The sequence below is a fragment of the Anser anser genome (assembly GCF_964211835.1).
Source record: "Anser anser genome assembly, chromosome: 17".
Taxonomy (NCBI): Eukaryota; Metazoa; Chordata; class Aves; order Anseriformes; family Anatidae; genus Anser; species Anser anser.
In genome coordinates, this window is record NC_139738.1 from 7137092 (window position 1) to 7164280 (window position 27189).

The following is a 27189-nucleotide window of genomic DNA, read 5'->3' on the forward strand; positions in this document are numbered from 1 at the left end:
TCCTGACTGGGGAGTGTAAGTATTGAGTCTGGCATCGGGATCGGTTTTATCTGAGATCATTGAAATGTCAGTGAGCACATTAGGGAAAAAAAATGTATTTCTTCCTGGAACAGCCTGAGAAAAGCAAACATGTTTTATTTGTGCATACACCCAGATTTGCTGATTTTTATCTCGCGTTTGAGATCTGTAACACAGCTGCCCAAGCCCTGAAGTCATCAAAATGTGTAAGCACCTGCTTACCTTCCAGCAGGCACCTACACGCTTTGCCGAATCAAAGGCTCAGCTCCCCGAGAAGGCCGAACACCCGCCGCTCAGATAAACCAGCGATGTCGCTCGGTACCCAGCGGCCGGCCGGTTCTCCCCAGCGCTTGGGGGCTAAGGAAACCGAGGTGTGACCGGCGGCACGAGTCGCGCTGGGGTGCGAGGGCGAGGCCTGCGAGTTCACAGAAGCGACGCCCCTCCAAGCGCTCTGCCTTTACCCCGAGGCCAAGGGCGGCTGGGGCTGGGGCTGGGGCTTTGCCGGCTGGGGCTTTGCCCGCCAGGGCCGGCGCGCCGGCGCGCCATCACGCGGACCGCGGCCCCGCCCACCCCCTCCTCCGCCGCCGCCGATTGGCCGCCTCCTCCCGGCCTCGTTCCCGCGCTGCCATTGGTCGCGCCCTCGCGCTGCTCCCTCCCGGCTTCCCCCCGCCCCCTCCCTCCCCGCCGCCCCTCCCCGCCCCGTTGGCGCGCGGCGCTCCATACTTGGCGATGCCTGGCGAGCCGCGCGCTGATTGGCTGGGCGGGAGCGGCGGAGGGGGCGGGGCCGGCGCGCGGCGCTGACCCGGATGTTCACTCCTAGGCAACGGCGGAAGTGGAAGGGGCCGCGGCCTGCCTCGGACGGAGAGCGGAGGGGAACCGGGAGGCGCCGCCGTCGCTACCGCCCAGCGCAGCCCCGCCGAGCCCAGCCGCCATGGTGAGCCCCGGGCGGCGGCTGTGGGGGTCGGGGGGTGGAGGCCGGCAGGCCGGCGGGGGCCGGGAGGCGGCGGCGGGCCCCTCCCGGGGCTTCCCCGGGGCCGGGCCCCGGCCCGTCCGGTTGGCGGCCGCAAGGGAGCGGCTCCCCCGCGGGCGGGCCTCAAGGCGCTCGAGGCCCCGCTTGCCGCGGGTCGGGAGCCTCCGGTGGGCAGCCGCGAGGTGGCCGGGCCGCGCTGCCGAGCTCCGGTGGGGGCTGCGGGCTGGGGGGGAGCCCCGGGGGGAGCCCCGGGGGGAGCGGGTGGTGGTGCGGCGCTGAGCGCTGCGTCTGGGCGCCGCTGGGAGCTTGGGGGTTCTCGGCCGGGAGCCCGGCGGTTTTGAGGCCGCTGAGCGCGGTCTCGGTCGCGCAGTGTTTGCTGAACGGATCGGGCCAAGGGGCAGCCTTGCAATTTCGCTTCGGTGCCGGGTGCGAAGGGGGCTGCGGTCCCGGCAGGCTTGGCTGGCTCTGAGGGCGTCCGGCAAGGAGGGCGGGGGCCGACCCGGGCGTGCTAGGCTCTGCCCAGAGGGGTGCGTGCTTCTCTGGGGCCCGCTGCACGCCGTGTAACCCCCGGGGTGGGATCCTTCGCTTGGTATTGCTGAAGGACTTTGTGCTGCTCAGAAATCTGTGGGTTAAGTGGTTCAACCTAAGTTTTTGAGAACGTTCAAACACAGTTTGACTTAAAAGTCACCGTGCCCGGTTATCCGGCAGTATAAAGGCTGGTGCAGTAAACGACTCTATTCTTATTTTTCACCATGAGAATTTCAGAGGCAATGCTTTATTTTTTTCTTTGAAACCGGAGATCACAGTGATCGTACCCCCTGCGCTGTGCAAGATGAAGCTCTTTAGTTTCAAGTGAAAGGTGAGGAATGCCTAAGGTTCTGTTCTTCCTGAGCAAATGCTGTACCTGACAGCTGAGTGTGCGACTCACAGGGTGGAGCACCTTGATTGTCCTGCACAACTTTAAATCAAGATGCCTGAAGGCCTTGTGCCTGAGACCTGACGGCAGAATTTGCTGTCAGGATTCTGACAAACTGTCCTGACTTCTGCCATGGCAGAAATCTTCCCAGGAAAAGAATTCAAGGAAAACAAGCAGGCTTCCTGTAAAATGGCAGTGGTGATACAAGCTTCTCTTCTAAGGGGATGCAAAAGCATGCTGTTAGAACAATTCAGCTGGGGTTTAGGTGCGGCCCTATCCCTCTTTGTGAGGAGGCAGAACACAAACCCCTCAGAAGTTTTGTGAATGCTTTAGGCTTATGCTGTCTGCTGATTTTTTCAGTAATGGAGAGTGGTGGGCGTGGGGAGCTCTGACCAGGACTGCCAACACTGCGCAAGTCTCAGCTGCTGGGTGGGCTTTGGGTACGGCCGTGTGGCAGACAACACATTACACAAGTGTTGTGGGGCCTGAAGACTCGCTCGCGGAGTGGGGCAGCTGCAGTGTGGTTTGTCTGGGTCTAGACCAAATCGCTGGTCTTGGTGACAAGAGGCAAATGAGCTGTGCCCGTGGCTCCAAACCTTACCGCCCCTCAGAGCCAATGTTATGCAGGCAGTACAGTTGCGGCTCCCGGTTCCAGCTTCAGTTCCCACCCAGTGTTCAGAGCGTTCCAAGGGTCTTTCCTGTTGGTGGGTACAAAAAGTCAGCGCTTTCAGATGCTCCGCGTCAGGACTGAAACAGCCCCGGCACCGCAGGCTGCAGCCAGTCTTGGAGCAGCTGGGAGAAGCTGCCATGGTTCAGGGCATCGTGTCAAACACTACCTTGGTGCTGTAGGTTTTCCAATAGCAGGGTAGAGCAGGCAGGGGAACTGTTGTCTCCTCCGTGCAGTCATTTAAGCCTCTCTCAAATCTGAATTGCTGCTGGTGAGTTTAAGATGTCAGGAGCGCTGGCATTTCAGTCAGGTGCTCGCTGAGATGGGGCAGGGCAATGTGTGAAGCTCACAAACCGTCCGGGTAGGTGCTGTCTCTTGAGCTAAAAATAAACTGAATGCACTGCTCAGGGCAAAGCAGGACTTGAGACAGTGCTGACTTCTGGAATTGAGGGTTAGCAATGGATGGAATCCAGTTACGCTTTGTGAAAATACAAATCTTCCTTTCCAGGTTATGTAAAATATTTGCGAGTATTTCTTGCGCTATGCGGCTCTTCAGGAGAAGGCAGACAGTCTTAGCAAAACTTACAGTTTAATCAACCACAGATACAAATTGTCTGGTGTAGCTTCCCATCACTTGCTCAGAATGTGTGAGGCAGCTGAAAATCACCGAAGCGCAGCCAACGATGCAAGAGGTGACAGTGACATTTAGCGCGCTCTCTTTGCACGTTGTTCAGAGTAATTTATGTTTTCAATGTAGGGGATCTTTGTCTCGGGCAAGCACACTGCAGCTTCATAAATACCTTGGTTTTGTGCAGGTGCTACCAAAACAATACTGAATGACTTGTGGAACTGAACACTGAGCACTTGAGGACAGCTCTTTGAGCACGGAGTCTGCCCCTTCGAAGCCAGTTGTGTCGCTTTTGAAGCTTTCATGCGTGGCATAAGAGCTCAGGGCAGGTTTTCAGTGTCCGCTCCAAGTCCTTTGCACCTCGTGCCTTCAGAGAAACGTCAACTGAAGCTATTTCATAGAGTCCACGTTTTATTAGGCAAGTGTATGAGCTTAGCTAAATGTTGTCTTACAAGGTAAATTCCCAAAGTAATCAAGTCAGAGGATGTTGTTGGGATAGGGAATGCTGCTGCTGCAGCGATGCTTCATCTTGCACCTTGGTTTGTTAGAAGAAAACCATCCTCAAGCTGAAGTTGTTCAAATGGGATTTCCTCGCATGGAAAACACGTATGCGTGTATCTCACTAGTTGACAGCTGGGAGTAAAACAAAAGCAAAGTACAGTTCACCTCTTTTGAATTACTGTTTTTAGTAGTTGTTGCTGTAGCTGAATAGAGAGAGGACGGTTTGGGAAGGCCACGTTGCTGCTGTCTTCCATTTCTAGTTCTACGGTTGTCAGCCGTCTCTCTCAGCTGAATTTCACGCGTGCAGGATATCCGATGGACCTGGGGAGGTGTGCAGCTGGGCAGCGCTCTCCTGTTTGCCTTTGCCTGGCTGCTTCTGAAGACTTCACTGGCGAGTGCCGGTGCCTTTTGCTGCTTTGGAGGTACGCTTGGTCAAGTCCAGATGGTTCCTTACTCTGCTAAATAAACTTATGGGGAGGCGATTATTTTCCTTTTCCCATTGCGCTGGTGCACGTTGCGGTCATGTTTCCTCAAGTTTTGTTTCATCTGAAAGATGGTTCAGTGCCTGCTGAGGAGCTGGCAGTTTTACTGGAGAGGCATGAAATTCCGAGCAGCACGAGCAGTTTAGGTCTGTGCTAAGCCCGGTTCTCCGCCCCACTTCTCTACAATGTGATGTTTAAGAGCTTTTTTTTTCCAGACGAAGGACGCAATTACAAAAGTTGAAGATGATCAAAATCGTGTTGGTCCTCTGTTTATGTACGTGTTCTTATTCACTTGATGTGCGCTATGATTTCCCCCTTTCCTAGTGATTTGTGCAAGGAGTTCTGAGGAGTTTGGAAAGCCCCAGCCAAACCTCTGTCTCTCTCCCCCCCCAGTGGGCAAGATCCCTAACTTGTATTTTTCTGAACTTTCCCACGTCTCCTAATCCTTTGCCATTTCCAGGAAGATGGGGGGGGAAAAAATCTCACTTTAAAACACGGGCTTTCAAATTTGCTTTTCCATTATAGGTAAAATCCACGCGGTGTGAAGGAGCAGTGAGTCCATCTGAGCACCCTGAGCCTTTCCCCGGCTTCCCGGTCTCTTTAGCTATGCTCTAGCACAGGTTTCGGTTGCTGATGGGTTATGTCAATTAAAAAAAAACTTCCCTAATTTGTACATAAATGTCAGGAATTCGGTCCAATGCAATGGAAGCGCGTGGCCATGTTAAGTATTTTTTCTTCGTCGTTTCTGTAACGCCTGGCTAAGTGCCTGATAGCCCACGTACGAGGTTTTTGTGTCGACACTGATGTGAAAATCGAGCAAATGCTCTGAGCGGATGCCTGATGAGGACTGGACTGAAATGTGCAGTGCACGTGGAGAACACACAGCTCCGGGGGCTTACCTGAGCTGGCTAATGGCGGGTTCCTGTCCCCGGGACCCGAGCCGGCAGCTGACACCCGCTTCTCGTCATGGGTCCTAAGGCAGGGTGGGACAGACCCTTCCAGAGGGGTTCTCCTGGGGAGTGGGAGCTCCCCCGCACGTAGCAGGAGAGCTGCTTGCTTTTGAATTTCCTTTACGGGGCACAGGGGTGAACGCTGGTTGAGCAAGTTTCGAAGAGATTTCCCCCTTTGTTGAGCTGGGAGGATTTGTTACGGGAAGAAAATGGAGAATGCTTGAGAAAGCTGCTCTGCTCGTTTCCTAATTATAAAGTTGTAGTTTTCCACGGTAGGTGCTGTCTGGGTAATGCCAAACGCAACAGCAATCTAATCTGCTATCTGGATTTTTAGGTGCAACAAAACTTTGAGTTACAGAATCAGAAATGACATCTCACTTTTTTTGTGATTGCCCCAAAAAAAGGTTTTATTTAGAATTAGTTTAATTGCGTTAGATAGTATTTGGTGCTAGGCTTCCTAGAACGGTGGCCTGAGCTGTGGTATCCACCAGTAAGACACATTTTCTGGTATTATCTGGTGCTGTTCTTTGGCCCTGCCTTCCTCTCTTAGGATTGAGAACGAAAACACACAGCGTGCTGCGAGCTTGTGCTCTTTGTGCCACCGCTTCCAAGTCGGGCTGAAGAATTGCAGGATGTATTTGCAGGCACTTCTCATAAACTACCTACTTTGTTCCTCCTCCATGCAAATTGAACCTTCCTGCTTTATATTCCACCAGTGTCACCTGTGTTATTTTTCATCGCGGGCTTGGTTTCGGAGTCCTGCCTCCCGCTTTAAACCCTCAGGACGTTTGTGTTTGAGCTGTGCTGCAGAGCGGGTCCTTGCTGCTGCTCTGAGCGTGAAGAGGATGGATGCCCTCCGGGTCGTTTTGTTACAGAAAGCGGAGCTGACTCCTTTCCCAGTGGACCGAGGTGGAATTTCCAGCATGTCCTTGTTGCAGGGTGAGCAGCCTGGGTGAAAGCAGAACCCATGTTCCAGCAACTTAGCGGTATCAGCTAGACAAGAATGAAAACAGCGCTTAAGAGGATTTTACCTGGAAGGGAAAAGGGTTGAGGATGCACTGAAGACATAAGCTTAGTGGTTGCCTTAAGCCACCAACCCACCACACCATAAATAACGCATTCTTTATTCTCTCAGGGAACTTTATTTGTATTCCTTCGTGTGACGCTTTGTCTTCTCTGTTTGACAAAGCGCTGAGCTTGGAAGTGCCTTCCCCTTTTTGCTTTGGTAAATGTTGGGATTTAAAAAAAGCTCAAACCACCAGCAGAGGTGGTTGGTGGCTGCCTGAGAGCCTGTGCTGGCAATTTGAACCGGGCTCAGGAAATGAGAGATGGCTTTTTGTAAATTAATTCGAAGGATGAGAAAGCTGTGAAATGGTGGAATGAGGTAAAATATCGGCTACATCATGGTGACTGCAGCAGTTTAAAACTGTGTTTATTCACTGAGTGCTATCACTGTGCTAACTTAGGGGTTGTTATGGAGACTTTTTTGGGTGCGATGCTGTGGATATATGTGATGTTGGCTCAGCAGTGACAGTGCTCCACTAGACAATCAAATACAGTTTGACGTAGCCATTGGTACAGGTGGAGCTGTTTGAGAGCATGGTAAGGTAAAAATTGGCCAGATGGAGTAACTGAGAACCTCATCCTAAACTGAGGGAGAAATCTGACATGGATTGGAATTGGCAAATGTGTGTTGGGTGAAACACTGCTCCGTTATAACCTGTCTCTGCTACTTAACTTAAAAAGCTTGGAAAAGCATCGCATTGTTGAATTGCACGCTGTCTGTCTGCAGCTCTGGCTCGAGGGTAGGTCAGGTGTGTTCATAAACAGCAAGGAGAACATAAAAGGACAGAAAGAGTGGGCAAGCATAGGAGTAAAGAGTAAGGGAAGGAATGCCAGGGAACGTGGATGTCTTGTTAGGTGGAGATGGGATAATGTTAAGGCAATGTGCATGCAAAACCATCAGCTTCCTAGTTTTAAACTTGAAATTCTTATCACCGAATCCCTTGGATGAAACTGAACTGTCCTGCAAGCTTTGTGGTGTAATCCTCAAGGTACGTCTTGCTAGACGCGAGCAAAAGGCATGTTGACCTACTTTTCTGACCTTTTAGGCAATCGGAGAACATGGAGGGATGAGGGCTAACTAGATAACCTCTCCCTGGCTCCTCTCTGCCTTGCCAGGCATCCAGTTACTTGCCAGAGTTATCTCATGAATTTACAACCCTGGCTACCAGGCCTGGGGGCGCTGGAAAGCGCTGAGCTTGTGTTGTGCCAACCCGTGCACGGGGTGGCGGAGCGGGGCGCCGCAAGCAGCCCGGCGTGCACCGATGGTCTCAAACATTCGCGTTAGGCTGTCAGTAAGCGTGGCTGCGTCTGCGGCCACCTTGCTGCCAGAGAATACGCCTCCCGGCTGCTGTGATAACGTGCGCTTTCCCAAATGGTTTTGATGTTAGTGAATTCTTGTATGGAAAAAATCTAGGTTGCAGTTGACTGGAAGGAGAACGCAGACAACTGGGAACAACTCACCGAACTGGGCTGTTCCTGCAGGAGCAGAATTCACCGTTTGGATTGAGCAGTTCCTCTTCTGGTACTGGCTACGTTGATTCAGAAACAAGCAAGCGCGTAGGCTAAAAGAGCATTTGGAAAAGATTATCCGGTGTTCCCAGGATAAAAGCAAGCATCACAAACACCGCATCGCAAACAGTGCAGTATGGTCAGGATGACAAACGGCAGCGTTGAATCTCAAGAGCTGTTGTGTTTGTAGTGAGCAGTGCTGAGCTTGACAAAAATGAAATTGAGGAACTTCCTGTGTAACCACACGCATCTGAAGTTGCCCGGTGTGAATGCCCCGTGCGCTCAGCCCCAGGTATTCCCTGACGGAATGGAAACAAGTGGCTCCTCTGAGAGCTCCCAAGGTCTCTGAGAGCTCCCAAGGTCTGGTACCTCGAGGCTGCCCTCTGGAAAACGGGCTGTAGCGCCCGGTGGGATTTCATATTTAGGAATCTCCTGATAACAGCACAGGCTGTAACGCAGAGCTCCTTCAATTCCAAGTGCTGGCAGCTTCTGTTTTCCTGCAGAGTTGTCTCAGTTGCTGCTGTTTGTACTTCCTTGCAGCACGCTGCTGTACCTCCCACTCCCAGAACCTGGGTGGCCTGGTGGAACTGAGCTCAAGTTCTGGGCAGCCTTTGCCAAGGGTACCCGGCAGACCCCAGTAAAAATAAAGCAGTCCGTCTCTAAAGACTGATTTGGGCACTTCCTCAGTCATATTTGGATGGAAGGCAGGACACTGTGGATGAGAAACAGGTCGTGGGGCTGGGGAGCCGTTGCAGACCTCCTGTTAGCGTATTTCAGAGGCCGAGCTGACGCTGGCGGTCAGGAGCAGTAGGTTTACAGCGAGGATGAAGTGGGAGGATGGCGACGAGGGAGCATTAATCAGTAACTTGGGATACATCTGCAGGGCTGGAGCTGAGAGCTGTGTGATGCGATCTTACGGAGGTAACAGAAGTTTCTGCAAAGAGCTGACAAGGTCAGGCAGAAGATCCTGTCAACGATTTCCTGTCGCAGGTGCTGCAGGAGCTCTGCTGGCTGCGCAGCAGTGATCCTGCCTCTGGTGTGAGTCCACGTGAGCACGCAGCCGGGGGCAGGAGGCCCGTTGGGAGGTGGCTTCAGAGGTCCTTAGAACGCAAGATTTACTCGCCTGCACAGCCCCTTAGTGCACGCCAAAGTGTTTGCAGAGCGACAAAGTGAGTAAAGTGTGGTGCTGACTTAAGTGGCAAGGAAGTATCTAGAGGCATCCTGAGCTACTCGATGCATCAAGTAATGCTGAGTGGTTCCGCCGAGCAGCAGTCTGGGTGTCTGCCTGTTGGGGTATGTGCGTACTTGTGCCCAGCCCAACGGCTATTCTGATAGTGAAGCTCTCAGACAGATGTACAAGCTTCCTCGCGAAGTAGCTGCAAGATCAGGACAGCTTCTTGTGTCTCAGGGCTCTGCTGTAACAGCTTTGCTTTTCCTTTTGTTTGGCTAAGAGTTCGTATCTATAGGAATATCTAACAAAGAAAATGTTGGTTCTGTGTTAAACCCAGACTTAAACTGGGGGGAAAAAAATAACCACAACTGTTTTGCACTAACAGTAGCCTAATTAAATTTCTTAAATGCTACCCGGAATAGTTGGTCAGCTCGACAGTCAACTTCAGGGACTTTAATCCCATTTATTAAAAGTTAGTTAACAATGCAGCTTTGCAGAGTAGCTTTTCTATGCGGCTATTTTACTGCCGTTCCCATCTTACTCTTTCATGTGGGGCTAACAGATCGCGTATTCACTCGATGCCATGATTTATTGGGAAGTGACTTTCTGCAAACTTTACGCTTCACAGGAATTCTTGGCAGAAGATGAAAGCTGGTAAATTACATTGTCATGTTTAATAAATAAAACATTGTTTCTGTTACCCAGAAGACAAACACCAGTGCAGAAATCATTAGTGCTGGTGGCAAAAGGTCAAGACGAATAGCCTGTTCCCAGAAAGCCTTGGTGCTGGTCCACCCTGCTCTTCTGTCAGTACTGGGTGCCTCTGTCCGTTGGACAGGTGACAAATTTGCCCTGGACTTTGTATGAACTAAAACAATAGATGGTAAGTTAGGTTTGAAAGCACGAGTGGGTTTTGAACCCCTTTCAGGATGTCCTCGCTGGGGAGAGGTGCTGAGCAAGCACGGTGCTTTCTTCACCGTGTGCTGTACACCCGTGGAAGCGCTAGCAGGAGCTGAAATGGACAAACGGCCCCCAGGAGTGTAAATCGGCTGCAGAAGTACCCCAGGCAATGCTGAGTTCCTGCCTCTACAGCAAATAGTGAATTACAGCGTAATGGCCTGCTCCACGCTGTCGAGGTTGCTAGTTTTTTCTCAGTTGACGTAACATCGTTTGACAAATAGTTGTTCCACGAGACTGAGCCTCTTAGTGAAGTAGTGCGATGGGCTCTGGTTTATTCTGAAGCTACTGGACAGAAATGCCGTCAGTGTATCATAATCCACTCGGTAACTGCTTCGGAGGTTGTGCAGGGGTGTTGGGTAGCGTTCCATGGATGCTGAACAGTGCTCGCTTGATTTGGAGGTCAGAGTGATGAAGTCCAACACAAAACAGGATTCAAAAGACACTTGGAAGCATCAGCTCAAAGGTAGAGAAACAAATGAGGGCTTAGGAGAATGCTGGCTGCGAGCTTTGAAGAGCTTGAGTGCAGGAGGAGATTCTTCAGTGGCTGCTCCTAGATGACCATGGCCACTCGCTTCATCTGTCTAGGACTTGCCTTAGGTGTGCTGTCAGCCTGAAATAGTGATAAGTATCCGATGTCATCAGCATGCTGGTGGCAATGAAACTTAAGCTGACTCATTTGCTCTCCTTCCCGTAGATTATTTTAGTTCCCCGTGCGACTCTTTGGAGCAGACGTCTAAGTTACTCTTCTCCTCTTTACAGAGGTCCTGCAGGGATCCCTTGTGAGCCTTGCTGAGATTAGCACGGCTTAAATTTCTGGACCGGGGCAGAACAAAAACTGGTCAAAGCAGACCTCTCATTTTTTGACAAGCTCTTTGACAAGGATCTGTTGGTGTGTACGGCAGAGACCTGAATTTAGAAAACCAGCCTTGAATGTGTTTTTGGTCATACATTAGCACTAGTACTGCTTCTTCATGGCATGCTCAAATCTTCTAAAAGGGAGAGCAGCGTAAATAAAGGCAGTGTATTCTGCAGGAGAACGTCTCTGAAAAGGAGTCGCTGATGTAAAGGCTGTGGTATGACTTGTGCAGTGCTCTGTAAGTAAATGCAGATGACATTGGTGACCAAGTACAGCAGATTTCGCTAAAATATTGCTAGCCATCACTTCTTGCTTTTATTCTAACCTTTAGTCCTTCTCATTTGGAGTCTGTGGAACGGGCATTCTCAGCAGCCAGTCTGTCTTGTTTCGTCTTGACCACAGCAGCAATGTAATAGCAAATCGAGCTAACTGTTGGTACAGATCTGACATGGCCGTAATTGTCAGAAGGTAAAAGCCCTGGAAAACATTCTGACCAGAGAGGGCCAGGCTAGGAGTAGTTTGAGAAGGAGACTTTGTCTGCATCAGCATCGTGTTCTTTCAATGATCTTTGATCTTATGCTACATCATGGATAGTAATAAATCTTCAGCTTTTACTGCACTTGATTACTTCTTAACTGTGCTGTGGGCGTTACTCCCACTAGTTCACCTTGCTGTCGGGAATCCCTGATTCACGGGAATATTGCAAGTGGCTTTAGATAGGATCTGCCAGAAGAGGGTTAACAGCCGAGGGAAAAAGCATGTAGGAAAACAGATCGCAAGGAGAAGGTGCGGTTGATGGAAACATGAATGCAGAACTTGTCTGGGCTTCATGCATCGTATGGAGTTACTCCCCTTCCATCTAATATCTGAGGAAGTGAACGCTGGCAGCCTGTTGTGCTGGGAGCCAGGAGGGGAATCCTGCACTTAACATACTCTTGGGCTTTTATTACCCACGGTTACAATAATTCAACCCTTTGCTGAAGCTTCTAGCAGTAACACTGTTCTGTTCTGTAATTTGAAAAAGGAGTCTTCTGCATTCTGAGCTCTGCAGGTTGGCAAGGAGCAGGGTGGGAAGCTGTTCATCTGTTTCAATTAAAAAAATTGTAATAAATTGAGCACTTATTGAGTTCCACAAAGCTGTACCATTAGTCAGACATTCCTGTTGGGAGAACTGACAGGAAATAATGATTTACAACCTGGGGTATGTCTGCAACATAAAAGGAAGAAGAAAAAGTCATTTGCTGGCTGCATACTTCTGGCCCTGGATTAATTTACGAAGGTATTTTGCTTGTAAGCTGACCGGCGATCAAAGCGGCCTGATGTGCAGTTGCTTGAAATTGCACAAGTTAAGCAAATGTTTTATTTTTGGTGTCCCTTTGGGCTTCTATCTTTTATTTCAGTTCTCTATAAATTGAGATGCTTGCTTATGCTTGCAGTTGGGGTAACTTCTCAGCTGCGGGCATTTCAGCCCCAAGTCAGAATATTCAGCTGATTAAAAAAAAAAAAAAACAAACACGGGCACCCCTGCCCAAATAGCAAATGTTTTCACTCTCTATGTAGTGTTTTTTTTTTTTAACCTTGATCATTGCTTCTGAAGTACTTTTTAGGTCATCCAGCTCTTCTAAAGTTGCATCAGAGACTGGAGAAGGCATGGAAAAGGCTTTGCATGGAGGTGGTGTTACACTTGCGCGTCTGGTTGGGATGATTTGGCAGCCTGAGTGCTTTATTCCTCAGGAAGGGCTAGGAGAGGAGAAGCTGCCACTGCAGTAGCACTTAACTACTTCTGCTGGTTTCTCTTGGTTCAGAAGTTAGCTCGGGGCGGTGTTAATGTAGAAATACAATACAGAAGTGAAACCAGTCTGGTTTTCTTTTTGAAGAAACTGCTTAATTCTGTTTGTGCTCAGCAGTAACGTAGGCAAATGAGCAGGAGCCATCAGAACAAAGCTGTGAAGACCAGGGAATTAAATCTGCTGACCTATTAAATCTGATAGAGAGAAGCAAATTCCTGCTGACTACAAGGCTGGGGGCTTGAAGTGAAATCTCTTACCTGCTTTCAAATGCAGTGGCTTAACCTTTAAAACGGGCAGAGGCCTTGCGTAAACCCTCTTTTAAAACCTGGAGTACAGGTTAAATCTCAGGTAATGCGCAATGGAGAGTTGGGAAAACTTGTGAATGCAATCTGTGAATTTCGGGAAGTTTATATAGTGAAAAGTTCATGCAGAGATATTTAGAAGGAGAAGCAAAAATTGCTCGTAGGTGGTAGCGCATCGGATTGCTGCTGTCTGCTGAGAAGAGAAACCGAGCACAGCGCCTGTGGGGTGCTACCGGCTCTGCCAGTGGCATGGTCTTTGAAGGGCTTTGGGTACAAGTCCTGGCTTCCAGCAGCTGCGTTTATCAGGTGACGGCTCGGTGTAAAATGCGATGCAAATGAGTTATTTCTTCCCTCAGTCTGCTTGAGCAGGCTTGGGTGCCGTGAACTTGGAAGAGCTGCGTGAGCAGCGGGGTTCGCATCCAGGGTTGCACGGCCACGGTCAGCTGTCGCTGCCCAGTGCTGTTGGCCTGTGCTGCCCCGGCCGGGGGAGCACCGAGTGGCAGCTCCTCTGTGCCGCGTGCCCTAAAGCTATAGGGGGTCAGAAGGAAGTGCAGTGCTTTGCCTGCCTTACGCAGTCTCGACAACCTGCATGTTCTCTGAGGGTGGCTGCCTACAAAAGTGAGGTCAGAAGAGCCCGTTGCTCTTACAACAAATAACAACAGCCGTAGTCCGCCCCCGTTTCAAGCATTGACAGTGGAAGCGCGTTGGTTTGTCGCACAAACACACGCTCCTTCTCAAAACAATTAAACAAAACTGTGGTGACTTCCTGAGCTTTTGTGGTTTCTGCGTTGAATGACATCTGTCCGTGCTCAGTGTTTGAGCAATATTGCTTTAGTATGAATGGAATGAAGAAAGCACCTAACCGTGCCTCTGTGCAACTGCGCATTCGTGTAATAAATGTTTTCCAGCACTATCTGTTTTTTATTTGAGCCTCAGTGCAGAGTGCTGAAATGACCGGAGACCTGGGGCCATTTGAGAGGGTTTCTAACTTTGCCGTACTTAGCGTGTTTGCAAAAGACTGAAGGGGAGAGCAGAATACAGGCAAAGGGAGCTAAACAAACATCACTACTTCTGGAGACGGATTTATAACATTTTGCCCTGCAGTAGTATCATGGGAAAGCTATAGCAGATGCTTAAGTGGAGATTGGAGATAGCCAAATATCTTAGAGGAAATGTATTAAGGAGCTTTCATCTAAGCTAATATTTTCAGTCTTTGAGATTCCTATGATCTCTTAAATCCTTCAGTGACTTGAGCTGTAATAAAACTTCATTTAGAATTTCTGTCTGAACTCCCTACTCCTCCACAGGAGCTCTGTGCTGGATGAAACGGAGGAATGGTGGAAAACGTCCTGGTATCACGTAAATGCTAAGCTCATTAAGCCCTGCAGCCTCAAAGAGCTTGGCTCCAAGAGCGCTCCAGACTGAGAGACGGCCTGTCTAATCGCCTTCCCAGCGAGCGGGGGGCTCTAAGCCTCTCCATGTCCGAAGGCAAGAGTTGTGTAGCGTGTTTTGTCTGGAGATCTGTGGGGAAACCATGTCTTTAGGATGCAATTTACTGTGAGAATTCAGCAAATGCACACCCAGAAAAGGTGAAGTTGCAGCGTAGAGACGAGTGGCCTAGGGCAATGGGAGTGAGGTGAGACATATCCTGAGTTTCCCAAGAACACCTTCCTCTTGCACAGCTTGTGTAAGGGCTTTGTGGGATTCCTGGGTACCTCTAATAACATGCCACTGTCAAATTTGCAGGAAAAATACGTTCCTGGGAGTGTTCTTTCCTCCGTAAATACAGGAAGTGTGTGCGGCTGGGTTTGACGCCTTAGATGCAATTCCTCTGTCTTTGTGATTCCCCTGAAATATCCACAGGTACCCTAGATACTCCAGCTGGGACAGAGGTTGAAACCAAAGGATATATGCAACCAGAGACCTAATTTTAAAAACCTTACTTCACCTGCACTGAACGAACAAGGAGCAAAAACTACGAAGGGGTATATTTACCCGTTTGGTTCTGAAGTTGAACATGACAGATACATCCAGTACCGAAAGGTAGCACTGTGCCCTGCCGTGCGTGTGCTTTGTGTTACCTTTCTGGTTGTGCCAGCGTGGATTTATGCTGGATTAAAGTGACTGTATAACCACAGACTGAAGCACAGAAATAGAGCAGAACCTGCCTTTATTTCAGTCCTTTAAGAGGTCTGCTGGCAAGCCATTTAAATGCTCTGCAAGAAAACCGGAGAGTCCTGGTGCTCAGCTGTGCTTTTACCTCCTTGATACCAGAAAAATTCAGGCTAACTGTTGGTGTGTGCTTGGCTATTTTGTGGGGTTTTTTTTGGTTGCACACAGGCATTTATGCCAGCTATGGCTGAACCTCTGTAAGAATCCGTGCCTTAAACAGTCTTGCTTGTGTCTTCCTACAGCTGTTACTGAAGGTACCGTTATAAAGATGGTCAGTCCAAATTCTTTTGGTTAATCCATAAAACGCTGCAAATGCAGAAGATAGTCCTTCATTCAGTGTAGTTTATTTAAAATTACCGTACTATTTATTCAACACCAACTCTGGGTTAATGGTAGTTTTTAACATTGTTTTTTCCCTAGTTTTTTTTGTCTATCAAACAATCCCAGCTGGCAGAGGAGGATGGAGCACTTCCGTAAGTGTTCCCACGATCCCCAAGTGCGGAGTGTGACCTTGCGACCGTGTGCCAGCTTTCCTTCCTTGATGGAAGAGATAGCAGGAGGTAAAGACAATACTTGGTATGAAAGGTCCCCTGCCAGGGCTTGGCTGCTGGAGCTGGGCAGTCGTAGCCCGTCTAAATGATGTCTTTCCCTGGGGACTAAAAGGTTAGTAGAAAATAGTGAGTTTTCCCTTCCCTCTTTTTGAAGAAAAGAATGAGATGTTGCTGTCGCTGGGGAGCTTTCTCCCATGAGTTTCTAATTACGCCTGTAGGTTGTGCCTCTACTCAAGCCTGGATTGATGTTTCATCTTCATCTGATCTTAAATGTTTGGCCCCTCCTGGGCAGGGGGCTGCTTACTGTGTGGAAGGAGAGAGGAAATAATTTGTGACTGCACTCGTGAACAGTATGTGGAGTGGCTTCCTATTTCTGCCCCTGCTAACTACGCGGATCATAGCGCAGAGGGGAGTGAACTGCCCAGAGCTTGAAGCTTGGCTAGTTGTTGGTGCCTGGGGAGACTGCAGCATGGAGGCAGCTCAACCCCCACTTCAGTCCCTTCCTGGTAACCTTCAGTCACTGACCACCTAACAGAGATAAGGAAAAGGTGTTGAAAAACTCAGCTGTTGCTTTTTCCCATGGATGTGGTGACAGTCAATTCATCAATTGATTTGTGGTCGTTTTCCAAGAGGAATTAACTTCGGGCTTATTTTGGCCAAGAATTTGCTTGTCGCATTACCCAAAAGTTTAAAGAGTAATGGGGTTGAGTTTGTGTTAGTTGAACGTGTGTTGCTTCAATCGCAGCAGGTGACTGCCGTAACTTCTGTTCCTGGCGTCGGTGCGTTCTGCTTTTCAGGTCAGAGCCTTCGATACTCAGGAGAGTCTTGCAGGCAGATGAGAGTCACTACCTAAATATCTGTAGAGCTGGAGCTTTTTCCAAACAGGATGTCCTAAAACTTAAACTGGATGAGAAATAAACACAATCTCTTCCAAGCCGGCTGTCTGACTTGCTGTCTGTAAAATATTTATCTTTTGATAGTGAATGGGCAGTGCCTTTTTAGAACTGTTTTCGTAATGGATGGCCGCTAAACTGCGAAATCCCTCCTTCCCTCATTGCCAGGGTACAGATTAATTGCAGGAAGCTCTACTTCCCACTGCTGCTCGCCGATGGGGGGATGCTACTTGAATAGTGTGATCACGTAACTGCTTTATTTCTGAAGTCTTTCTCAAATACAACTTTTAGAGCTTGGCTGAACGTAGGAAATTAAATTTGAGCTCATTGTGGACAGGTAGCTAGAAATAGAGAACAAAAATGAGAGGAAGAAGCGGTGAAAACAAGCTTGCTGTGCTTCAGCTGGGTGATGATGTTGATCAAAGCAATGTGTGGATTTTGGGGTACTGTTAAGTTTGCAGGAAAGTGTCTCTCTTATGCCTTAGTGAGAAGGAGAGCTAAAGGTTACGCAAAGAACATGGCTCTGCTCATCAAGTGTCTGTGATAATGTCTTGCGGATTTTTCCAACTCTGAAATGAATTTTAAGCTTTTTTGCGTGTGTGGAATTGGACGCAAGGTCAGCTGCAACAAATACCATTGGGATATGTTGCTGCAATTTCTCAAAATATTTAAAGCTGATGATTTCTCAGATACAGACAGGTTTTGGTTTGTGTTGTGTAGTGAGAAGGAAATTATGGATCATACCTTTGTCTACATGTTTCACTTTTTTTTTGGTAAAGCTGAAGGAGGGGGAGAGAGCTCTGTCAGAACAGAATTTGCCTTGCATACTGGTTACCTTCAGCTGAATGGCACAACGCAGATGAGGAAGTACTAAAACTGCTTCAGAAAAAGGAACTTGCAGTTCCCTAACTCTGCTTATTGTTGAGGTAGCATGGAAAAACATTTCACTAAACATTTGCACAAGCGTTGGAAACAGTTTTTGGTGGGAACTGGACTCCCCTCCATCAACAGGACTGTGTTAAATTGATGGCATGACACACTATTTGCAATACCAAATGAATAATCATCGACCAAATGGAACTGAACTTTATTGAAATCTGTTTGTGTTGATATAAAACACATTGCTGGTTAGAACTAGAAGCTGTATTTCTCATATCAGAGGAGCTGACGAGCACTGCAGTTGTTGCGTCTGTGACCGTGATGTGCTTGTCTGTACGTACTGTGACTGAGGGATGTTCTTGTTTCTGCAGAGTGACCAGCAGCTGGATTGTGCCTTGGATTTGATGAGGCGTCTGCCTCCGCAGCAGATAGAGAAGAATCTCAGTGACCTCATTGACTTGGTGAGTACCGGATGCTCTAACCAAATGGTGACCGGGTCCTAGGCATGACAAAGATCTGGTATGTAAGAACATTTTCTAAAGCATCTCCAAGGTATGGTGATCTGTGGTTCTCTCCTCGTGTTTCGGCAAGGTTGAGGAATGGAGTAATTGCCCAAACAACGTCATCAATCTACGTGTTCATTTTGGGCAAGCCAGCAGGTACTACTGTGTGTGCGTGGACATCCTTTTGGATGAAGGGTCATTAGCAGCTTTCTTGATGAAGTCATCGGCAGTTTGGAGGCTGTTGTTTAAAGCAGCTGGGATGGTTTGTACAAACGTGATGCGTGCCCTTGTACGTGTGTACCGTCTCCTGCTAACTGCCTGCCAGCCTGCAGCTTGACACAGGACTTGTGCTGCAGGCGCAGCGGGTGTGCGATGGCACATGCTTCAAAGACTTACTGAGACAGAACATTTCAGGACTAGAACACTGGGGTTCTGGAGAATGCCCAAACCTATCTATAAATTATGCCCTACCAGGTATTCTGCAGCTTAGTGAGTATCCTAAAAACTCCCAGCCAGCTGTGTTGTGCTGATACCTGTTTTCTGCTTGCCCCTGCAATGTTTACTTCCCTTCCATAAATTGGTAGTAAAGACGATTAACTTAAGATTTATAATGGGCACAAGCATCCTTCTTCAGATGCATTTGATTTAGTCATATATTCTGGGATGTGATGTGTTTGGGGGTTTATAATAGGCTAGTTAGTGCCAGCTGTCACAGAATCATAGAATATCCCAAGTTGGAAGGGACCCACAAGGATCATCGAGCCCAACTCCTGGCTCCTATCAGGTCTTATCACTGGTCACTGAAGAGAACAGATCGGTGCCTGCCCCTCCACTCCCCCTCGTGAGAAAGCTGTAGACCCCAGGACAAGGTCTCCCCTCAGCCTTCCCTTTCCAGGCTGAAAAAACCAAGTGACCTCAGCTGCTCCTCGTATGTCTTCCTCTCTAGGCCCTTCACTGAGGCCCTTTGTAGCCCTTCTCTGGACACTCTCCAACAGCTTCACGTCCTTTTTGTACCGTGCTGCCCAGAACTGCGCACAGTGCTCGAGGTGAGGCCGCACCAGCGCAGGGCAGTGCGGGACAATCACTTCCCTCAACCGACTGGCAATGCCGTGCTTGATGCATCCCAGGGTACGGTTGGCCCTCCTGGCTGCCAGGGCACACTGCTGGCTCACGTTCAGCTTGCTGTCAACTACAACCCCCAGATCCCTCTCTGCAAGGCTGCTCTCCAGCGTCTCGTTGCCCAGTGTGTACATACAGCCAGGGTTGCCCCGTCCCAGGTGCAGGACCTGGCACTTGCTCTTGTTAAACTTCATGTGGTTGGTGATCGCCCAGCTCTCCAGTCTGTCCAGATCTCTCTGCAAGGCCTTTCCCCCCTCGACAACAACTCCTCCCAATGTAGTATCATCAGCAAACTTACTCAACACACCTTCTAGTCCTACATCCAAATCACTTATGAAAACATTGAAAAGAACTGGCCCTAAAATGGAGCCCTGGGGAACTCCACTGGTGACCGGCAGCCAGCCTGATGTAACCCCGTTTACCACAACCCTTAGAGCCCTGCCCGTCAGCCAATTGCTCACCCATCGTGTTGGTTTTATCTATCTGTATGCTGGAGATTTTGTCCAGTAGGGTGCTGTGAGAAACCGTTTTGAAAGCTTTACTGAACTCCAAGAAAATGACATCAACGGGCTTCTCTTGGTCGACTGGATGGGTGATATCATAACAGGAAATTCAATTTAAGCAGGACCTACCCCTCGGGAACCCGTGATGGCTGTCACCTGTGACTGCATTGTCCCTCAGGTGTGTTTTGATAATCTCCATAATTTTACCAGGCACTGACGTGAGACTGACAGGCCTGTTAGTTACCAGGGTCTTCTTTTTTGCCCTGCTTGAAAATTGGCACATTTGCCAGCTTCCAGTCAACTGGGACCTCTCCAGATTCCCAAGACAATTGAAAAATAATTGAGAGGTCCCGCGATGACATCAGGCAGCTCTCTGAGCACCCTGGGATGAATCCCATCAGGCCCCATGGACAAATGGATCCAGGTGGAGCTGCAAAACCTGCACGCGTTCAGGGTTGGTTGGGAGTTTTCTTTCCCACTGTCATGGTCCTCCAGCTCAGGGCACTCCCGAAGCCTTATCATCGGTGTTGAAGACAGAGGCAAAGAAGGCATTAAACGTCTCTGCTTTGCCTTTGTCCTCGTTTGTGAGGTGACCGTCCCCATCAAGTAGCAGACCTATGTTTCTCCGGTCCTCCTTTTTCTATTCACAAACTTAAAAAAGCCCTTTTTATTGTCTCCCACAGACCTGGCCAGCTTCAACTGTAATTGGGCTTTGGTCACGTGAATTTTCTCCCTACAAAAGCAAACAGCATCCCTGAAAACAGCGTGGCACAGTTTCCTCTGACCTAAGCTTCCAGATGTTTGCAGACGTGGTGCATTGGTTTGGAACGGAGCTGTTAGACCTTTGAACTAAGCCTTTCCTCCTGCCTTCTTGTGAGAACTACATCCCCTTTCTGTGCAGGTCTGAATTTTATGCACGATGCTGACAAACCTTATCCCAGAGACCTTAAAAACCTGATGGTTCTGCAACTACTTGAACTAGTACCTCTTAATTAAACCTTTTAACTAACAGTATCCAAACTGTTTATCATCTTTACACACAGAAGAGTGGCTGCTTACCAGGGAAAAGTTGAGCCGAGGAGGTCTGTTACTAAGCGGGATTGAAGCTGGTAGTGAGCTTGGGAGGAGTCCTATGGTGAAAAAGCCGGCTGATAGAGATTTATCAAACTCTATTTAAATATTGCGTTTGGTTACACAAGCCAAGGTATAGATAAGAAAGCTCTGTGGGTCAGGAAGGGAATTATTCCCTGCAGGAAGGGATTATTTTTTTTCTTGAAACCATTTACTAATTGGCTACATCTGTGCCACCAAAACTCTTGGCAACCTAAGGCATCATTTTTGTGGCTGTTGCTTGAGGTGGGACCCAGTAACTAAATCCTTGGTATGATCTGGTATGACATGGCTATTTTTCTGATGGAATTTGGAGGAATGAATGGATATCAGGGCTTAAGCAACTCTAAGGACCGACAGGAGCAATGACTGGTGGGGGGAGCTATGGTAAGCTTGGCTGTGTAATTGCTATGAGGTTTTTCTAATGACTCAGAAAATTGCTAGTTCCCTCTAAATGTTGGAATTACTTTTGGATGGTGCTCATTAGTGCTCTACATGCTTTCCATCAGCATCTCACTGACTGGGCTTCTTTTCATATTGGGAGCGTAACGTGAAACAGACCAGTTTGAACCATGCGTATTAAGAGGAGGGTCCATGGGATTCCCACACTAGTTCCTGCAGTCTCTTCTCTGGGGAGGAGATGAAATAACTTGTTAAATCCAGTATGGCTTCTTTATTGTCGAGACATCTGTGGACCTGCCTCTTCTGCAGCCCTCTCTCAGCCTGACCTCCACGAGACACAAGTCTGAACTCGGTACAAGAGCAGTACACGCACTGCCACCTTGTAATAGTTCCAAAACCATCATGGGCCAGACTCTAGCAAATAGTTTGTTGACCTTTTTTTGGCAAGTTTCATCTAAACCTTCACAGCTGATGGTTTTTATTCTGTTTGCTGTACTGTTACCAGACAATAACCTCCTTGAAGTAGAAGGTCAGGCTACAAACGCACGATGAGCATGAGCAGGTTCGTTAAATTTGTGATAGAACTATAAAAGACGGCACGCTGACTTCTGCTTCCTTTGTGCTTGGTTTCCTTGCTTCATTACATTTCCATGCTGGAGTAAACTTGAAGCAAGCAGGGGCATGAGTGGTTTTTTTTTTTTTCCCTGTGTAAAGAGTAGGTTATTTCTTGAAGTCTGCTTGCAGCTCAGCTTTCTGCAGCCTTTCTATAGGAACTGATCTGCAGGCTGATGTGTAACTTAACTGCTCTCGTGCTGATTAAGATCCGTTGGAAGGCAATGGTGATGACTTAAATGCATATTTGTATGCAAAAAGCTTTCCAAAACTAATATAGGAAGAACCTAACATCTTCCTAGGTTTGTAATGCTGCTGAGGATAGCTGTACTACGTTCCCTGTCTGAGGTCCCTGTTACTCTGTCAAAACTCTGCTTTTTAATAAGAGAGCATCCTGGGGCCAGTAAGAATGTGTGGAATATGTTCAAGGCTGTGCATCACTGCCCCCAAGTGTTGAGCTAACCAAGGCAAAGGGTCTGGACTTGAACACAAAGTAAAAAAGGGTGGGTAGAAGAGTAGAAATTTTGGGGTCATTGGCCCTCATCAGACCAGACGCTTTTCTTTCGTTAGCAAACCAGTTTGTGGGTTGCCCTTTTACCACATCTGTTGTTGCTTTTTCAAACTGCGGAGTCCTCAATTAGAGTTCATTAGAGACCTTGTCAATCACAGGACTCCAGAAGTGCAGGCTGAAAGGAGTTGTGTGCGGTGCTGGTAATGTGCCTTGGCATGGAAAGCTCTGCTTGGAATTCAATTAGTCGTTAGTTGTAAATAGACTACTTGGAGGCTGTCGGCGTGCAAGAGGACTTTGAAATCGCTATGAGAAGTGTTTAGTGTAGGCGCATGCCTTTTTAAGGACAACTAATTTAAATTAGAATAATTTTCCATGGAACTCTGGGAACTGGGGTGGCAGAAGGCTGGGAGCGTGTACCTGTCAGCCGGGCCTGGAGTGTAATTCATTTTCCATGAGAGGAACGTTACAAGGCATCGCACTGCTCTGAGATGGAGTTACCGTGAGGATACCCCAAGCAATAACACTTGTAGTATTGCTACACAATTAAAATCGTATCATAAATACTGTCGCTCTTCCTTATTGCCTCGCTTTCCCCAGCAGAAGTTGCTGCTGTTGACGTTCTGTGCTTACGGAAGTCAGTTGTGAACCACGTGTTCCATCGCGTGCTGAAAGGGGAATATTAAGGGGATTTTCTGGACGGAAATGCTTCTTTTATCAGTTAAGAGTAAGGTTTTGGTTTTGCTCATGCAAATCACAGACTGGCATGAAATAAGGAGGCTGGTAGAGTGGGTGAATGGTTTATACTGAACGATCAGAACGATCTTGGAGATTTGTCCTCCTGCTTCCTTTCTTTGAAGGTGACAGCTGTGCGGTAAGTCGGTCCTCATATGCTTTTAGCTGTTTTTTTCTCCCCAAGAGAAGCCCCATCAGCTTTCAGGCAGTGCTGTTGTGGAGGCTCTCTGCCAAGGACACTGTGGAAGCACAAAGCAGGGTAGGTGAATGTTAGCTGGGATCATGCCTTCCTGAAGCCTTTCTCTCTTCAAGACAGCTTCACTGACATGTCCTGGAGGGGTGCATCTCTGGGAAAGGATGGAGACTGGATTTGTTGTGCTCAGGGGCCACATGCAGCAAGGGGTCTGTGTCAGGGTTGCCTTGATGGCTTTGGCTTGGATATGGAAGTTGATGTGCCCTCAGTCTCGGTAAAAGTGAAGCAGGTTCCTCTGTAAGTAAGAATTTCCTGCCGAGTGTTTAATTTGGGTGATTGCCTGTCTGTGCACATATAAACGGAATGAAAAATCTCGCTGACTCAGAAAAATCAGATGGCTGGCATGAAGTGGGAATGGGGAATCATCCTTTCAAAACTGGATCATAAAATGGACAAGCAGGCTCACCAGGAGAGCGGGGCTTGTTCGCAGCCACGACTTTCATCTCTTCCCAGTAGGATTGGTATTCAGATAACGTTCAATTTATTCCCATTCTTCTTCAGTGTTAAATGTGAAAGCTTCCTTGAAGTAGAGAATCAAGTTACTGTTGACAAGGAAGAAATAAGGCTAAAGTTATTTATTGATAAAGCAATCAGTAGCTTCACTGGTTGTTTTTTCAAGGGTAATTTGTACTTAAAGATTTGGGAGGTAACAATCTTTGCTTGAGTTTCTAATTACAGCAGAATACTTAGATATTTTAGTACGTGTTACTTTTTAAAAAGTCCCAGAGTAATGAATTTACACGTGTATAAACTTCTGATTTTGAAATATTTGAACAGTATTCATAAACCTGCTTCATATAGCTAGCGTGCTTCCAGGCAAGCCTCAAATCTGCTTGTGTGCCTTCTGGTAACTGAAGATATATGAAGCTAGAGAATTTATCCTCAGTAAAGCGGTGTTGCTTCGGCTGCACAGACCATAAAGAACATGAGAATGTGGCTGGGGTTCTTTGTATCTTGAGTCCAAAAGCCTAAGAAGTGTACAGTTTTGAGGAGAAAGATAAAATAATTGAATGCAGATGGCTAGCTGAACAGCTAGTGAGGGTAGAAGACGTTTTCAAAAAATAAATAAAATTCAGACCCAGTGAAAACTTGAAAAGAGTGGAAGCAGAACTATGCTGACAGCCTCACGGTGTAAGTGCTGTGTTTTTGACCTGCGGCTCTTCCTGAGTTTGCTGATGGGTGTGATAGGCTCCAGGCTATATGCAGCCAGTTGCTTTTCTAATGCAAGGATTACTGGCTAAAGAAAAGGGAGGCTGGCTCCGAAGAAACTTAACGGTGGTTACGAGCCAGTTTTCCATTCGGTGAGTGGCTTTAAGCAGGCACTTTTCCAACTAGAAAAGATTACCTCTGGATACCTTGATGGTAACTGGAGATCACCGTGTGTGCAAATGGTCAGCGTGATGCTGGCATAGAGCTAGCAACCCCGCTTGCATGAGATTGTAAAAATCAATTTCTGCTTCACTTCTGGCTCTGTATTCATGTAGTCATTTTCTTCTTAAGCCTGATCTGTGTCTCTTTTCTTCCAGGTTCCTGCTGGTGTTACTAACCCTTGAAATGTCTGTTCAAATCTTTCTAATGGAGTGTGTGTTTGGGGGGGGGGGGGTCAGGGGATCACTTGATGAGCTTGAATCCTGATTAGAAACCTATCTAAGAGCTTTCAAAGACTGGGGGGGTGGCAGGGGAAGCTAGGCTATAGAAACTTCAAGGTAAAGAGCTGGAGAGTACGCCTGTGCCTTTCCTGTAGCTGTTGCTGGATATCTCCAACACCAGCTGGACTCCTGACACATGCAGTCGAGACTTCCCAAGATATTGATATGCTGTGACGACTCATGGGACTTGTGACTGGTAATGAGATACAGAAGCCTTCACCTGCAGGTCACTAGTCAAAATCTGGGGCGTCTCATTGTGCCTGTCAGATGGCTAGCTTTTGTTTCTCGGTAAGCTCCATAATGCAGAATCCAGCAAAAGCTCTATTTTATCCAGCGAGTCACCGGAAGAATGCCAAGGATGCTGTTTTATGAACAGTAGTCACCTTTCAAAGATTTTAGATGCACTTCCTTGAGCTAAATTGAAAAAGTCTGTAATTAACATAATGTTTCTGCTGTGACATCGTTGACTGGATAAGTCCAGATCTGCAATCTTATGCTTGCCTTTTCCCAGAAAAGCTAATTGATTTTTCGTTTCATTTTTGATAATTCTTGCAGTGCTGGAATTCAATGCAAATAAGTAAAGCTGAGCTGTTTCCAATATCAATTACATTGGCCTTGGACACGAGTACATTTAAATGTCATTTAGTAAACAAAGCATGAAGAATGTATGGCCCTTGGACATCTGATGGATCAAATTAAGGTTTAGCAACGCGTGGATATGTGGGAGTGACGTTACTAGTGGTTTTAGGTCCAAAATGAATGGAGCCAGGTTTCCTTCTAGAGTTTCCACAACATCCGTTAGACCATGTCTGTGTTCTGCAGGAACAGGAAAATCTGAGGCTGTGGAATGACTCGGAAAAATTATAATATTTCATTAGATGCTGGCCAAGAGGGGAGGAATCCAGGCTGAAAGGGGGGGGGAGGTGTCTTGTGCTAAAACAATTCTTCTGTGGAACTGCTGGTGACTTACATGGGCTGTTCTTTGCAGCCAAGTGACTTCCCCAGGTAACACGGGCAACGTTTTTGTCTACTTCTTTAATGATATAAGTTGCCGTAAAGAAAAAGCAAAGTCTTAAGAGTTCACATGCAATTAAGGTACTTGTTTTTCAGTTTGTATGCAGCTTTTAATTAAAAACTCATCAAGTTACGTGTTTTCAGATACCTGCATGTTATAGACACACATTCCAAAGGACAAATGGATCTGAATGCCTGCATTGCTAATATTTTGAAGCTTCTTCTAAAACCTTAAGGAAAAATGTTTCACCTTTTTAATTTTTATGCATTTAGCATAGTTCTGCAGTGTGTGAGGTTCCTTGTGGATGTCCTGACCTCTACATAAAGGTGGAAAAACATGCATTTTTTAAGCACAGAACCTTACACAAACAATATTGCTGCTTCAATTGCAAACATGATTTGTTTCAGTTAAGGCTGTAGGGGAAAAACAAAAGAATAATAATAGTACCCTTCGTGTACTTGGGTTGCATGGCTAGTGAGCCAAACTGAACTTTTCTGAATGTATGGTGCAGAAATAGATGCAATCCAGCAGCCAGCCTAATCAAAGCTAAGCTGGAGAATGCATGTGAGACTGAAGAGGCTCACATTTACCTGTTTAAACATTTACCTGTTTAGCCTTTACTGCTCATTTATTCTAACCTTTTTTTAGAGGCCAGTTCAATTGTGTTTAAACAGATTAATTCAGAAACAATTGTTTTGGTAACATTACCAAAAAGTGAGTCAAGAAGGAAAGATTATTAGGTTAGCTATGCCAGCAAATGCACAGTTTGACCACGGCACAAGTGATTATTTGTCTTGATAGCAGAGCAGTCGACTTAATTAAAACACTGTCCACATACCTGGCTTGCTCTGATGGAGAATACTGTTACACAAGACAACCGAATCCTTGTTCAACATGCAGCAGAGTAAGCCTAACTCATTCACTTTTTCTTTCCTCTCTACTAAGCGTTCATTGTGTATCTCCTTGGAAAAAATAAATCCCACAAACACAGTGCCCTGGTGCACGGTATGTGCTTCTGAATGATGCTGCTATTCCCATCCAGCCTGAACAGCTGAGTCCGGACCTCCTCAGAGTCCTCTCTTTCTCTTCACTGATTTACAGCGAGGGTGGTCTTGCTCCGTGACTATATACACAGGCACTATAATAGATGGAGTGCTTATTTGTGGAAACGTGTGCACTAGGGTCCAGAGTACACTGTGGACCCAATTGTATTAATGATGGCCTTTAGCTAAAGATATAAGGTTAAAATTATATTCTGCATTTGACCTTCCGCTGCTTTAAGGGTGGAGAAACTTGTGTCAAAATAAAGCTGGGAGCACACACTTTGCTTACAAAGCAATCCTCATGTAGTCAATGTTTTCATCACAGCGACGCTTATTTATAGCGTGGTGATGAATGGAGTAAAATCACTGCTTTGGCATTTCGGGATTGGCCTGGGAAGTGGGTTAATTCTTGCAGTTCTAAATTTTAAGTCTCTTTTCTCTTTATAAAGACTGTTAG

At 47.5% G+C, this 27189-nt stretch overlaps 1 protein-coding gene across 4 annotated transcripts in view; it reads left to right on the forward strand.

Annotated features, from left to right (window-relative positions):
• The first annotated feature begins 804 nt into the window (after positions 1-804).
• CAPZB (capping actin protein of muscle Z-line subunit beta) overlaps positions 805-27189 on the forward strand; it is a 64080-nt gene continuing 37695 nt past the window's right edge. The window contains exons 1-2 of one of the 4 annotated variants that reach the window (XR_014573229.1): positions 805-952; positions 17652-17741. Coding sequence is in view for 3 of the 4 variants with exons in the window: in XM_083802398.1 (XP_083658524.1) it covers positions 17634-17741 (108 nt within the window). In the remaining variant the exon portion in view is untranslated. Of the gene's footprint in view, positions 953-17618; positions 17742-27189 lie in introns of those variants that run through there. The other 3 variants (XM_083802399.1, XM_083802400.1, XM_083802398.1) reach the window with 3 other exon arrangements.